Raw genomic sequence first — 15416 nt, 5'->3', positions numbered from 1 at the left:
GACCAAGAGAGAGCAAAGAGTAGGAGATGGGCAGAGAGAGGGCAGGAGGAGAAGGAGTAATAGAAGATTGGAATAAAGGCAGAGGTGGGTACTCATGAAGTCTTTATTAAAAAGAAAACTGGATCACTACTGACATGTATTAGTGTGTCCTACATGACGTGAAAAGAAATAAAATGTGTATAATTACAACGTTAAAATAAGAAATACACAGTAAATAGTAAACCTTTCCTTGTGGTGTGCCTTGCAAACTTCGGCACAGCACATTGTAAATGAAATTTTTCACTGAGAGGTATTTTTAGAAAATTTACGTATTTTTCTTGCGCCGGGCTACCGGCAGCTGTGTTAAAATTACGATGAATGATTTGTCCTTAAGAGCGCTCGGATTTCTTCAAATCGACAGGGTCGCATTTTTTGTACCGCTTTAGGAAGCTAAGCCTCGACGCTGACATATAGGTACAAAAGCCAGCCCGTCTAGCCACGCAGTCTAACGCGCTGCTTCCCAAGAGCGAAGGCGTGCCAGTCCTCGGCACGAATCCGCCCGGCGTTTTAGTATCGAGGTCCGCTGTGCCGGTTAGCCTGTGGATGGTTTTTAAGGCGGTTTTCCGTCTGGCTCGGCGAATGCGAACTGATTCCCCTTATTCCGTCTCGGTTACACTATGTCGGAGATTGCTGCACAAATACAGTCTCCACGTGCTTGTGCACCGTAATTAATCTACCACACAAGCATTTGGTGCTAAACTCGTCTGGTATCAGACATTCCCAGAGGGGTCCACTGGGGGCCGAATCGCTCAATAACCCTGGGTGTGAGAGGAGGTGGGGTGGGTGGACTGCTGTGGCCTGTTGTGGGCTTGCGAACCACGGAGTGCTACTACTGGAGGAAGCCTCTCCATCGTTTTTAGCTCCCCGGTTTAGTAGACACATACATACATACATACACTACTGGCCATTAAAATTGCTACACCAAGAAGAAATGCAGATGATAAACGGGTATTCATTGGACAAATATATTATACTAGAACTGACATGTGATTACATTTTGACGCAATTTGGGTGCATAGATCCTCAAAAATCAGTACCCAGAACAACCATCTCTGGCCGTAATAACGGCCTTGGTACGCCTGAGCATTGAGTCAAACACATCTTGGATGGCGTGTACAGGTACAGCTGCCCATTCAGCTTCAACACGATACCACAGTTCTTCAAGAGTAGTGACTGGCGCATTGTCACCAGCCAGTTGCTTGGCCACCATTGACCAGACGTTTTCAATTGGTGAGAGATCTGGAGAATGTGCTGGCCAGGACATCAGCTGAACATTTTCTGCATCCAGAAAGGCCCATACAGGACCTGCAACATGAGGTCGTGCATTATCCTGCTGAATGTAGGGTTTCGCAGGGATCGAATGAAGGGTAGAGCCATGGGTCGTAACACATCTGAAATGTAACTTCCACTGTTCAAAGTGCCGTCAATGCGAACAAGAGCTGACAGAGACATGTAACCAATGGCACTCCATACCATCACGCTGGGTGACACACCAGTATGGCGAAGACGAATACATGCTTCCAGTGTCCGATAACCGTGATGTCGCCAAACACGGATGTGACCATCATGATGCTGTAAACAGAACCTGGATTCATCCGAAAAAATGACGTTTTGCCATTCGTGCACCCAGGTTCGTCATTGAGTACACAATCGCAGGCGCTGCTGTGTGTGACACAGCGTCAAGGGTAACTGCAGCCACGGTCTCCGAGCTGATAGTCCATGCTGCTGCAAACGTTGTCGAACTGTCCGTGCAGATGGTAGTTGTCTTGCAAACGTCCCCATCTGTTGACTCAGGGATCTAGACGTGGCTGCACGATCCGTTACAGCCATGCGGATAAGATACCTGTCATCTCGACTGCTAGTGATACGAGGCTGTTGGGATCCAGCACGGCGTTCCGTACTACCCTCCTGAACCCACCGATTCCATATTCTGCTAACAGTCATTGGATGTCGATCAACGCGAGCAGCAATGTCGTGATACGATGAACCGCAAGCACTATAGACTACAATCCGACCTTTATGAAAGTCGGAAACGTGATGGTACGCATTTCGCCTCCCTACACGAGGCATCGCAGCAATGTTTCACCAGGCTACCCCGGTCAACTGCTGTTTGTGTATGAGAAATCGGGTGGAAACTTTCCTCATACCCATGTTGTAGGCGTCGCCACCGGCGCCAACCTCGTGTGAATGCTCTGAAAAGCTAATCATTTACATTTTCTTCCTGTCGGTTAATTCTGTGTGTGTAGCACGTCATCTACATGGTGCAGCAACTTTAATGGCCGGTAGCGTAGGTACAGAGAAACTGTCAGAGGAGGTGGCTGTAAGGTCGCCTTGTAAAAGAGATAAAACGTGCCGGCGAGGCGGCTCACCATGTCGAGGCTGTAGTGGACGCTGGAGACGTTGGCGCAGCGCGGCTCGCTCGAGTTGGCGACGGGACCCAGCAGCAGAGGGCCGCCGCCCACGCCGGCCGCCCCCCCGCCGCCCACGCGCACCGCGGAGCCGGCCCGGCCACCGCCCCCGGCGCGCATGGCGGGCGCCGCCGCCATCAGCGCCAGCCGGGCCCCCGCCGCGCCCGCGAGGCGCGCCGCCGCCACTGCCCGCGCCGCCACCGCCGCCCTCGCCGCCGCCATCACCGCCGCCCGCGACAGCGTCGGCCGCGGGGCTTCCCCCACCTCTCCAGTCACCTGCCGCAGCGCGAAAACAGAGGAGGAAAAACGTAAACTGCTGTGGCCTTCTCCACCAGACATCATGGCGCCTAGAGCGTCGGCAACCAAACTGACAGCCTGCAGCCACGGGTTGCCCGCTTCGCAGGCACACCGAAGCACTACACAACCATCAGGCAATATTGATGAACGGCCACAACAACAACAACAACACAGCAAAGACACTAGCGGCCACCAGGGCCCAGTACCGGCTCACATAAACATAAGGAAGAGGTCGCTGCAGATCCTGGAACTATTTTCGCACGTCAAACCATGTGATGGAAAATAGTTCCGAGGTACTCATCAGCCAAAGTGTTATAAAGGCCGGCGCTCGGCCGCACATCGGCAGTTTATCCACCGCCAGCAGACGTGGATAGCTGCCGCCCCGGCAGCCCAGCTTGGATCTTCTCGCTGATCTCTGGATTAGGCTCGGTATATCGGAGGAGTCTCTGGCGGAGACTAGTAGGAAATTGTTGTTTTCTATATTATTTTTGTGTGATGTCCTTAGGTTCGTTAGGTTTAAGTAGTTCTAAGTTCTAGGGGACTGATGACCATAGATGTTAAGCCCCATAGTGCTCAGAGCCATTTATATTATTCCTGTACGTAGTTGTGATTCGAAGACGGATCACTGTTTTGTGTTGGTGTTATACTTGGATAATTTGTTTTGGTTAATTGACAGTCCAATAAATTGTTTTCGGACTTTGATCGTTAGTTTCTTCTGCTTATGCAGACATGTCATAAAGCACCCGCACCATGACCTCACCATGTGCCTCATCCACTTTAGAGTACCTTTGATCAAATTGGCATTTGGACAAAAGAGCAGCAGCTGTTTGAACATCAAATGGCCAGACAGAAAACAAGATCTAAGCAAGGAAGCGAAAGCCGAAAGGTGTATGGGTAACAAGTAACAGACCGTTGTTCATTTTGTTCTTCTCGATGTCTTGGGAACGTAAAAACAAATAACCACTTAAGGGGGAACGACAGGGTGACGGTCGAAAAACTCGATTTTTTTTAAAATTACGGTATTCGAATTTATAAACATTGAAGAATTATTCCCCGAAATATTATGTGCGAACTCCGAAAAGCCACGATTCTGTGAGCGTTTGAAGCCGAGCGTGCACAGCACGGCTCGGCGTCAGAGGGGGAACATAGAAGCAATTCAGAGGCGGGCTGCTAGATTTGTTGCTGGTAGGTTTGATCATCACGCTAGAGTTACGGAAATGCTTCAGGATGTGGGGTGGGAGTCTCTAGAGGAAGGCGTTCTTTTCGTGAATCGCTACTGAGGAAATTTAGAGAACCAGCATTTGAGGCTGACTGCAGTACAATTTTACTGCCGCCAACTTATATTTCGCGGAAAGACCACAAAGATAAGATAAGAGAGATTAGGGCTCGTACAGAGGCATATAGGCAGTCATTTTTCCCTCGTTCTGTTTGGGAGTGAACAGGGAGAGAAGATGCTAGTTGTGGTACGAGGTACCCTCCGCCACGTACCGTATGGTGGATTGCGGAGTGTGTATGTAGATGTAGATGTAGATGCAGATGTAGATACGATTGCGCGCTCACGTAGCCTTCATTGCATCCGTGAGATGTTTACGTTTTTGCTAGACCTGATTTACTTGAGCCTTATTCGGGCGGTTTTGCTGAAAATCTGAACGAAAGTTTCCATAGTCTCATTTGGAGATACGCTACAAAAATAACATCCACCCGAAGCGGAATTGTTGCATTGCTTCAAATTTGGCAGTACGTCTATTCAATGTAGGCCATGCCGCATTAATGCACGTGGAAAATGCCCTTCAGATCGATATCGGCGATGAAATGTGCCGATTCTGCGAAGATAGAAATGTCAGCGGTGATGCGTTGAGCGACGGAAAGGCCTTTGAGAACGGAAATAAGGGCTTATCAAGTCAAAGTAGCAGAAAGCGACATCCATTAACCGGGGCGAAAGTTGTTATGGACCAGGCATCGGCGATATCCCGTAAGTTTCAAACTTTGTCCCGTATTTTATATGACAAATACTTGTCAAACTTTAAACGGGTTTTTCTCAAAATCATGCTCTTCGGCATGGCTGTCGTAGCCCAGGCTACAGTTTTCATCCGACTTTTATGATTTTTGGTCTCGCTTTAAGAAAATTTAATTCTCTACAGTTCATCCTAGCCGATTTTTTTATGCTGATATTTAACATTTTTGTCGGTCAAAAAAAAAAGGGGTCCAAAAATGATCATTTTTCAAATGTCTTTAACTCCGCCAATTTTTTTTTTTTTGCGTATCCCAATGATGAACTAAAATTACATCTATAATGATGAGGATGATATGTTAATTTCATGTTTCAGATAACCACAACCGGAGTTGAAGCGACAACCGTCGATCTAACTATTTTCAGAGCCGCCTCGGGAAAATCCAAAATACACATGGAAAGTATTAATATTTTTTAATAAAAGTGCCAATAAAACTTCAAAGTATGCTTTATTCATTGCAGCAAACCCTATTTGTCCGCTACATTCCGGTACAGAGAAAAAAAATCCTGAATTTGAACAATATTTTCGCCGCTCACCCTGTTGTTGCCCCTTAATCGTTTAACACCAACCGACAAACCCCACGGTCACGACGTATTATTCGACCACAGGCGCATCATGTGACACACGAATGAGGATTTGTATCTGCAAGCATTTGAAAGATACGAGAAAGAACAACCCCGGCGGTAGTGTATGTGGAATTGAATCAGAACTTATGAACCACACGTTGCTGGCAATGACAGAGAGTAGTCTCACGTCAGGGAATGTTTGTCCTGCAAACATAAAGAGCGGTCATTGGCGGAAGGTCAACCGCGGCGTGCTGGTCGTTGTGACCGAGCGGTTCTAGACGCTTCACTCCGGAACCGCGCTGCTGCTACGGTCGCAGTTTCGAATCCTGCCTCGGGCTTGTATGTGTGTGATGTCCTTAGGTGAGTTAGGTTTAAGTAGTTATAAGTCTAGGTGCCTGACGACCTCAGATGTTAAGTCCCACAATGCTTAGAGTCATTTGAACCATTCTGGATCAACCGCGGCGTGCGTGACGCCTTTACAACAGCACTGCCTGTTAACTCTGTTTAGCCGATACCTGCCGCGCCGACAGCTGCAACGGTCGCGACCCACTGTTATTACTACGGCAAGTTTCACAAACGAGGCATACTGAAGCATCCACGGCACCTATGGGCTTGCCGATGGAAGATCTGACATTTCAAGACAATCCGCAAAAACATTTTACTCAGAGGACGGGCGTCTGATGCAGTATGGTGGATGTGTGGCACCTCCAGGACTCTGTGGCCGTTGCCGACCGTCGACGTACACTGCGGATTACGAAGATAATTTCTTACACACTGTTGCGAGGACCGTACAATAAGCACCACTGCAGTCGGAATGTCACAATCTTCTGTTGTGCGAATACTGGACAGAAATCATTACCATCCCTCCCGCATGCAGAAGGTACAAGCATTATCGCTGCAAGACTACAGCACAGGCTGGATAACTGCAAATTCATCCTACGGCGCCAGAAGCACGACAAGCTCTTTTAACGAATAATACTGTTCACCTACAAAACCTATTCCACGAAGGAGGTGCGTAAATGGCAAGAAAAGGAAGAAGAAAATTCCACGGCACAGTGTTACGAGGGTACCAACAACGAAGCAGCGTCAATATCTGCTGTGGCGCTTTGATCGGCATCTCATAGGGCCACCTGCGCTATCACCAAGTCTGACAGGAGAGCGATATCTGTATTTCGTGGATGCTGCTTTGCTGCATTAGTTGTAAGACGTTACTTTGGCCACCTCACTTCAGCGGCAAAGTGGATGCGACCTGGACACTTCCAAAGAGGCCCTAGAGTATTGCCAGCTGGAACGCCAGACTTTAATCCACTGGATTTCCCTTCCAAAGAGGTCCTGTAACATTACCAGCTGGATGACCAAACCTTAATTCACTGGATTTCCCTTCCAAAGAGGCTATGTGGCATTGACAGCTAGATCGCCAGACCTTAACCCACTGGATTTCGCTTCCAAAGAGACCCTGTAGCATTCTCAGCTAGACAGTCAGACTTTAATCCACTGGATATCCTTTTGTGGAGCCGTCTTAAATCTGTGATTTATGAAAGACGGATTGTTGATATCAACAACCTTAGACGCAGAATACAACATGCCTGTCATACGAGGGTTGTCCAGAAAGCAAGTTCCGATCGGTCGCGAAATGGAAACCACAGTAAAAACGAGAAACCAACAGTTACCTACACCTTCCACCTACTTCTCTACATAGTCGCCGCTCCAACTTCGAGTGTTGTCGTAGTGTTGTATCAACTTTCCAGTACCCTCGTCATAGAAAGCACTGCCTGTGCTTTCGGCCAGTTATCTGCACTGTTCTACAGCTCGTTGTCTGTGGAAAAATTTTGTCTTTATAGCCAGCGGTTCTTATTAGCAGAGATGAGACCCAGGAGGAGCCAATTACGGACTGTATAGGGGGTGATCAAACAGTTCGCATGGGAAACGCTGCAGGAGCGTCTTCATTGCCCCTGCGGTGTGCGGCCGAGAATTGGCATGAAGAAGGAACTGATCCACAGTTGTGATATGTGGGATGCATGACACAGGCGAAATCTCTAACCAGGCCCTCATACTTAGCGGGAGACGCTATTCCCTACGCATCTTTACGTGCTCACTGTTCACTCAAAACTGAAAAGAGCGACGCGGCACGATCGACGGGCATACTAGAGACACTGCCCAACTGTGCAAAGCTTTACCAGATTTTCCCAGTGGTTTCCATTTCGCGACCGAACGGAACTTACTTTCTGGGCAACCCTCGCATACGTGAAGAGAGGTTGGCATGATGGACCATGTTCAGCAGCCCTCATTTCGAACAGTACTTATAAAACGCTCCTAGTCATGTGTTTCCGTGTTGTATTAGATTTTCACAGCCGTTTTGTATTCGTTGGGATTTACTGTGTCATGTCTGAGTAGTAGTATTTTGTATTCTGATTTTTTGTACTCGTTCCTTAAGACTAAATCCAGGACGCAGATACCAAATAACAAAACATACATTCACGGTAATACATTTCCTTCCTGTGCCAACTAGCTACAATACGTAATACTAGATGGTGAAAACGGAACGAGATAGTTGTGGATGCTGTGACTGTCGGCCTTGTCACGCATAGTATAGCCTTACGCCGCATGCTTCGCGTTCTAATCGGCTGCATCGACTACTTACAACACATACATGTTGTGCGGTGTTGCTGTCTGTCCCCTTGCACAGGAAAACCCAAAAGCCAGCTTCACATTTCTCCATCTTATAACATTCAACTGCATTGCCATTAGTGACATAGTAACATGACGAAACGAATTTATATTTGTAACTCAATGTGTGACACTTCGTACGAAGTATTTTTCCTCATTTACGACTCAATCTATTGCGCGTCTTTGGAACGGACCGGAACTTGAAAGCAATATAGAAATGGCATAGGGCATAGATAAAGATGATATGGGAAATATACTGGGAGAACAATTCGACAGAGCGCTGAAATATCTAGTCGAAACAAGACCCCAAGAGTAGACGAGATTTCGTCAGAACTCCTGATAGCCTTGGGAGAGTCAGCCATGACAAAACTGTTCCATCTTTAGTGAAAGACGTATGGGCTGGCGAAATACCCTCAGATTTCAAGAAGAATGTAAAAATTCCATTTCCAAAGAAAGTTGATGCTGACAGGTGCGAATCGTACGGAGCTATCAACTTAATAAGTCGTGGTTGGAAAATACAGAAGAATGGGAGAACTAGTAGAAGCTGATCTCAGGGAGGAGAAATGTATGAACATGTGCGGCAATACTGACCTAACGACTTATCTTGGAAGAGAAGCGAAGGAAAGAGAAACATACGGTTATAGCAGTTGTAGACTTAGAGGAAGTTTTTGGCAATGTTGACTGGTATTCTCTCTTTGAAATTCTGATGGCAGCAGAGGTAAAATACAGTGAGCGAGAGGCTATTTACAAGCTGTACAAAAGCCAAACGACAGCTATAAGAGTCAAGGGGCACGAAACGAAAGCATTGATTGAGAAGAGATTGAGACATGGGTGTAGTCTGTCTCTGATATTATTCAATCTGTACACTGAGCAAGCAGTAAAGGAAAGAAAAGAAAAATTTGGAGTAGGAGTTAAAGTTCAGGAAGAAGAAGTAAAAAGTTTGAAGTTTGTCGATGACATTGTAATTCAGCCAGAAACAGCAAAGGATATGAAAGAGCAGTTGAATGGAATGGACAATGTCTCGAAAGGAGGATGTAAGATGAACATCAACAAAAACGAAATAAGGATATTGGAATGTAGTCGAATTAAGGGGAGTTGGAATGCCCCATCCCGACAGTGTTTTTGTGACTTGGATTCCTTGTATTTCAGGAACCACTGCAGCCATTGACACGAAACTTTTACAGGACGTTAAACTGTATGTTCTGAGTCTCCTGAACTACAATAATTACACTTCAGCCACTGATTTCGGCAGTAAAAATTTTTTTAATTACACGGTTAAAATTTTGTGTACTTTCTAGGTACGTTATCCTAAATAATTTTAATTACACATAAAATTATGTTCTTCTTTTGGTTCAGTAGACTCAGGATATGTATGTTACTAATCTCTGAAAATTTGAATACTCTGTTCGAAGTGGTTTCTGAGATTTAGGGAAAAATGAAACAGAAAATGTTAATTTTCAGAAACGGCTTCTAAAGTTTCAAAAGGCTGTAATTCACTTAATATATCCTTAACTTTTTGTCTTTAGTCACTCAGAAGCACCCTACAACATACTAATCTTTTCCCAAGTTTTTTCTTCTTTTCTTCTTTCTGGGCTCCTTACTGGCCAACGGTGCTGTATACTCTGCTTCATCAATGCGAACCATATCCATCTGTTCGTTCTCTGATGCAGTTTGCTTCAGGATTAATTGCCATATGTTGCAGCACTTTCACCCTACCAATGTTGCCATCATTAAAAGCAGTAACACCATCACTGACCCCCCACTGTAGTGTCTTCATTCCAACAAATCATTTTTGGTAAGCGAGTCCATATAAGGTTAATGAGCGACTCAATAGGATTTTAAGTCTAACCATGCAGACATTTCTTCAGTAATTCAGGATTTGCCGGGTCTCTGTAAATAGGTTTTATGATACGATACCCATGGCTGCAGCTGGGATGGAATGTTTATGGCTGTACGACTGTTTGAGTACTGTGCATTGCGGTAACTGCACCATGAATCAAGTCTAGGAGGGCAAAGGTGGTGTACTGGTTTTTCATCAATTGACTATCCGTGGGAGAAGGTAGCCAATCCTGCCTGCTTCATTTTCAACAAATCCTCAGTATTATTTCTAATGGCTGTCCCATAATACTGCTGCAGTTCATCAATCATTTTGTCTGTCAGCCTGCCTCTTATGGTTTTACCATCAGAAAGTTTCTTGTCTCTCAAACTTTGTTTCAACTTCCTTAACCTGGTTCCCATCCTCTTCTGGACATGATCAATACAAACACTCAATTTAACTTTTATAACATAGCAGTCCACACCCTTCTATATAAAAAAATTATCGATTTTATTAGATCTTGAAGTAATACATGTAAAAATTTTAACATTTACAACCGGTGTAGATTATATTTAAAAAATAAAATAAAATACTTCCCCTGTGAATTTATAAGTGATTTATATATATAGGACTTAACTATATATATCATTTTATTCGGTAAATTGCAAATTTTATAATGAGATAAAAATCCGAAAATGTGAAAAAAAATTCCGTTCTAACTCCTGTTAAATCAGGTGATGCTGTGGAATTTAGAATAGGAAACGAGACACGAAAAGTAGTAGATGAGTTTGCTATTTATTAACATACTAACTGATGAAGCCAGAAGTGAAAGGGATATAAAATGTGGACTGGCAATGGCAAGAAAAGCGTTTCTGAAGAAGCGAAATTTGTTAACACTGAATGTAGATGCAAGTCTTAGGAAGTCTGTTCTGAAAGTATTTGTATCCAGCGTAGTACTGTATGGAGGTGAAACATGGGCTATAAATAATTTTCACGAGAAAAGAATAGAAGTTTTCGAATTGTGATGCTACAGAAGAGTGCTCAAGATTAGTAGTATAGCTCACGTAACCGATGATGAGGTACTGAATTGAATCGGGAAGAAAAAATATATTGTAGGACAACCTAACTAGCAGAAGGGATCGGTTGATAGGAGACGTCCTGAGACATCAAGGGATCATCAATTTAGTGATTGAGGGAAGTGTGGAGCGTAAAAATTGTAGAGGCAGACGAAGAGATGAACACAGTAAGCGAATCCAAAAGATTCTACGTTACAGCGGATTTTCGGAGATGAAAAGGCTTATACGGGGTAGGGTAGCATGGAGAGGTACTCATATCTGTCTTCAGACTGAAGAGCAACACAACAACAATATGGTCTCAGCTATTGTTGGTAGATATCCTCCAGTTATCTTCATCACACCTAAATGTACAAGTCGGGTATAATTAAACTTTCGGTACCTGGGAGAGTGTAGACGCATGAGTACCCAACATCATAGAAATGATGTTGAGCCCGTACGCTGCCGGATTCGCGTTGTTAGTAGTGTAGCCAATACGTACCTCCATTCTATTAATGATAGACTCGTTCGTATTCCTAATGTTCAACTTTATTGTGAAGCAATGAGCCAGACATTAACATAGAACATCTAAGACAAAAACAAACACGAAGCAAAGATTAAATGATTATGTGCACACTAGAGTCTTTGCCGCTGCCCCTGTACTGTGCACACGCAACTATTTGTCTGCTTGCTCCCACAGTAGTATTAGTATCATGACTTGCCTTGAGTCGCCTGTACTGGTGCTATGACGTACCCTATGTGAACAAATGTATTCGTTACCTCCAAAAACATACTTTTTTTCATATTAGAGGCATTGTGCTGCCAAGTACTGCTAGATACTCCTTAGAATTGACACTGGAGACTTGCAACTAAAACAGCACCTTGAGACCACTGAAGTGAACGCCACTTACATAAGTAAAACAACGTGTAACGAATTTATTTCATGCTGTTAAACAGTGATTTTATCGAGAATACTGGAGGAAATCAAAGATTCTCGTTATTTCAGCATAATCTTTGATGAGACTACGGACATAGCGCCCGTTGTCCAACTGAGTTTACCTGCAATATATCGGGTGATCAAAAAGTCAGCATAAATTTGAAAACTTAATAAAACACGGAATAATGTAGATAGAGAGGTAAAAATTGACACACATGGTTGGAATGACATGGGGTTTCATTAGGACCAAAAAAAAAAGTATTTCTAGACGCGTGAAAGATCTCTTGCGCTCGTCGTTTGGTGATGATCGTGTGCTCAGCCGCCACTTTGGTCATGCTTGGCCTCCCAGGTCCCCAGATCTCAGTCCGTGCGATTATTGGCTTTGGGGTTACCTGAAGTCGCAAGTGTATCGTGATCGACCGACATCTCTAGGGATGCTGAAAGACAACATCCGACGCCAATGCCTCACCTTAACTCCGGACATGCTTTACAGTGCTGTTTACAACATTATTCCTCGACCACAGCTATTATTGAGGAATGATGGTGTACATATTGAGCATTTCCTGTAAAGAATATCGTCTTTGCTTTGTCTTACTTTGTTATGTTAATTATTGCTATTCTGATCAGATGAAGCGCCATCTGTCGGACATTTTTTGAACGTTTGTATTTTTGTGGTCCTAATAAAACCCCATGTCATTCCAAGCATGTGTGTGAATTTGTACCTCTCTATCTATATTATACCGTGATTTATTCAGTTTTCAAATTTATACTGACTTTTTGATCACGCGGTATGTTACACGAAAGATTTGTAGGATTCATTGACATCTATAAAGACCATGATTGTAGTGGAGACATTGCCGATCAACCTCAAGAGAGTCAAGATGAAGAGCATAGCGTTACTGGTGAAGTATTAGGTACTATGGTTCAAAGAAGAATGGAAAGTCTTTCTCTGTCACTGGAGAACTGTGCGGGGCATAGGCTGTGAGGGTTGCTCAGTTAATACGTCGATATTGAAAGGAGCTGTGGCTACAATAAAAAAGAAAGCCATCAACGCGTAAGTAACATCGTGTCGAAATAATCAGCGCAAACTCATAGTCTCCCGCAGAAGTTACAAGTATGAAAAACTCACTTGAAAGTAGTATCGTTCTTTACAGCGTCTAGCAAGCGGTTCGCAACATCGAAGAGTCACCTAAAACACTCGCCGCAGTCATATTGTCAAACGGGATGGGCTGAGCAATATGATGCTCTTATTCAGTTCGCAGCTGACCTCGGAACAGTTCTTAAAGAAATACAGTGTTGGGGGGATAGAACAACGGCTGCCAAAGCCAATATTCTCCTTCGAGCTCTCCCTAATTACGAGTGTATTATCACTCTGTTTAAGCTGAGCGACGTCATGAGCATAACATATCTTAAAGGACCCTAGCTTGGACGTCGCGATGGCAGAAGCAAAATTAGATTCGACGCTCAAGGTGTAAGGCGGCATGAGAGCTGATGCTGATAGTCACTTTGTTCGTATTGTTGAATAGGCGAAGGCAGTTATGGAAGAATTAGAGATAGGCAGACAAAGTTACAGGGAAAATGGCGATCATAATGATGATGCTATGACATATTGGAAAAGAACTGTTTTTATTGCAACACTGGACCATGTTACGACTGACATGGGAGAATATTTTTCTGAAGAAGATATTTATCATTTAAAATTCAACATATTTTGGCCCTCACAACTACTGAAACATGACGGTAATGATCTGGCACATAAATTGAATCAGTGTTTAACTGAACTACCGTTCTTCTAAGAAGAATCACTCTTTGTGATTAAAAGGAGACAAATGGGAGATATTCTTCAATACAAGCAAACGAGCATAAGCGCCCGTAATGATGGTGGTTGTGTTGTGCAAGCGTTGTCTGTTTGTCCTAGATCTGACTATCCTACTTTGCACACGCTGTACAAAATATTTGCTTGTCTACCTGCAACTATTGCTACAGTAGAAAGAAGTTTTTCAACATTGCGGCGTACAAAGACATGGCCGGGGTCGACAATGGAGGAGGATCGACTTAATGGCTCAGCTCTGTTGAACACTCACCCTGACATTGATTGTCCTATTGACGATGTAATTAACCAATTTTCCAGAAAGAATAAGGGCATAGAAATCATCATTTAAGGAAGAGAACCACAACTGTAACTTTTTTATATCATAAGATGGCACTGTCTTGTGTATGTGTATAATCAGTTTAAAAAAAAAGTTTCTTAAACTTTGCACGTGACTTGATTATTTTTTATTACGATAAAAGTAAAGGTAGTTCGAGATATCTTCAGTGCCCCCTCCTTGAGAGCCGGCCGTTGTGGGCGAGCTGTTCCAGGCGCTGCAGTCCGGAACCGCGTTGCTGCTACGGTCGCAGGTTCGAATTCTGGCTCGGTCATGGATGTGTGATGTCCTTAAGTTTAGGTAGTTCTAAGTCTAGGTGACTGATGACCTCAGAGGTTAAGTCCTATAGTGCTCAGAGCCATTTGAACCATTTTTGAACCTTCCTTGAGGTTTTCCTAAATCCGCCACTGCTCCCGTCAAATCAAAATTCTCAAATTACACCACACACTACTGATGTAGTGTCCCTGTTCATTAGCCTCGTTACTCGTGGCATCTCGTCGAATCCTGGAATAGTTTGAGCTTCGTGTGCGTGTGCACTCCAGTAATCACTGGTCGTCATCGCCGTTATTATATCTATGTGATGTTTGTTCTTTCGGACATGTCCACAACAAGAGACACCACATACTGTATATGTTTCAAATGACATAGAATGTGGTAATACTGGTTTCTTCTGTTTTTTTTAATGACCTAAAACCTAATTGTTTCATGATACCTGCCTGTACCCGGTGGGAAGGCACCTTAAGGCCTCTGGCGAATGTAAATAATTCTTGTACCACCTTCTGCACGAAATTTTCCAGGATGTGTTTTTAACGTGCTTCGTCGGTTACTGGTCTGCTGTTTTGGTATTATAATTAAATTGTGAATTGTAATCAAACTCTCGTTAGTGAAATTCTGTCGGTTAGTAGGTTTGAATTAACTGAAAATTGAGTCACAGAGATCATTTAAGTATTTTGACGTTTAAAGTGTCTGATTTACTGTGCAGCATAGCGGAAACATACAAGTCTAGTGTGCAAACTTTAAGGTTTCTTAGTCATTTCATATAAGCGTATCAGCAGTTGTTGCTATTAGTTTTATGCAGCTACACTGAATGATTTCATGCAGGAAAGTGGTTAGCAGGGTATTCATTTCTGGGAACTAAAGTAGTATAGTTAGCTTCATCTGTCACCATACCGGGTCGTGTCCAGACGCGTCTTTGGGGCCTGGAGTAGATTCCTCTCCAGTGATGAGTCTCACATCGAACTGAGTCCCGATGACCAGCGACGACATGTCTGGAGACATCCAGGAAGTGGTGGGATATCAACCTGACTGTCGCTCCCATACGGCCCGACAACCACGTGTCATGGTATATCTGGTACCACGCGCCGCGGAATTTGAATCCGCGCCAAACGTCATGGACGTCGAAGACCCCTAGAGGTCTCTGCACCATCGCGCCGTAAGCTGTGGCGGCGCGCGCCTCCTGGCCCGCTTTTAGTGTG

General features: G+C 44.3%; 1 protein-coding gene across 1 annotated transcript in view; it reads right to left on the bottom strand.

Moving 5' to 3' along the window:
* The window catches only part of LOC124550786, a 223375-nt gene that overhangs the window by 137136 nt on the left and 70823 nt on the right, over positions 1-15416 (bottom strand). The window contains exon 2 of the mRNA XM_047125509.1: positions 2409-2723. Coding sequence (XP_046981465.1) covers positions 2409-2723 — 315 coding nt within the window. The remainder of the gene's footprint in view (positions 1-2408; positions 2724-15416) is intronic.

The sequence above is a fragment of the Schistocerca americana genome, chromosome 9 (genome assembly GCF_021461395.2).
Source record: "Schistocerca americana isolate TAMUIC-IGC-003095 chromosome 9, iqSchAmer2.1, whole genome shotgun sequence".
In the NCBI taxonomy this organism is placed as follows: Eukaryota; Metazoa; Arthropoda; class Insecta; order Orthoptera; family Acrididae; genus Schistocerca; species Schistocerca americana.
Note: the sequence above shows the minus strand (reverse complement) of the source record. Positions and strands in the feature narration are given on the sequence as shown.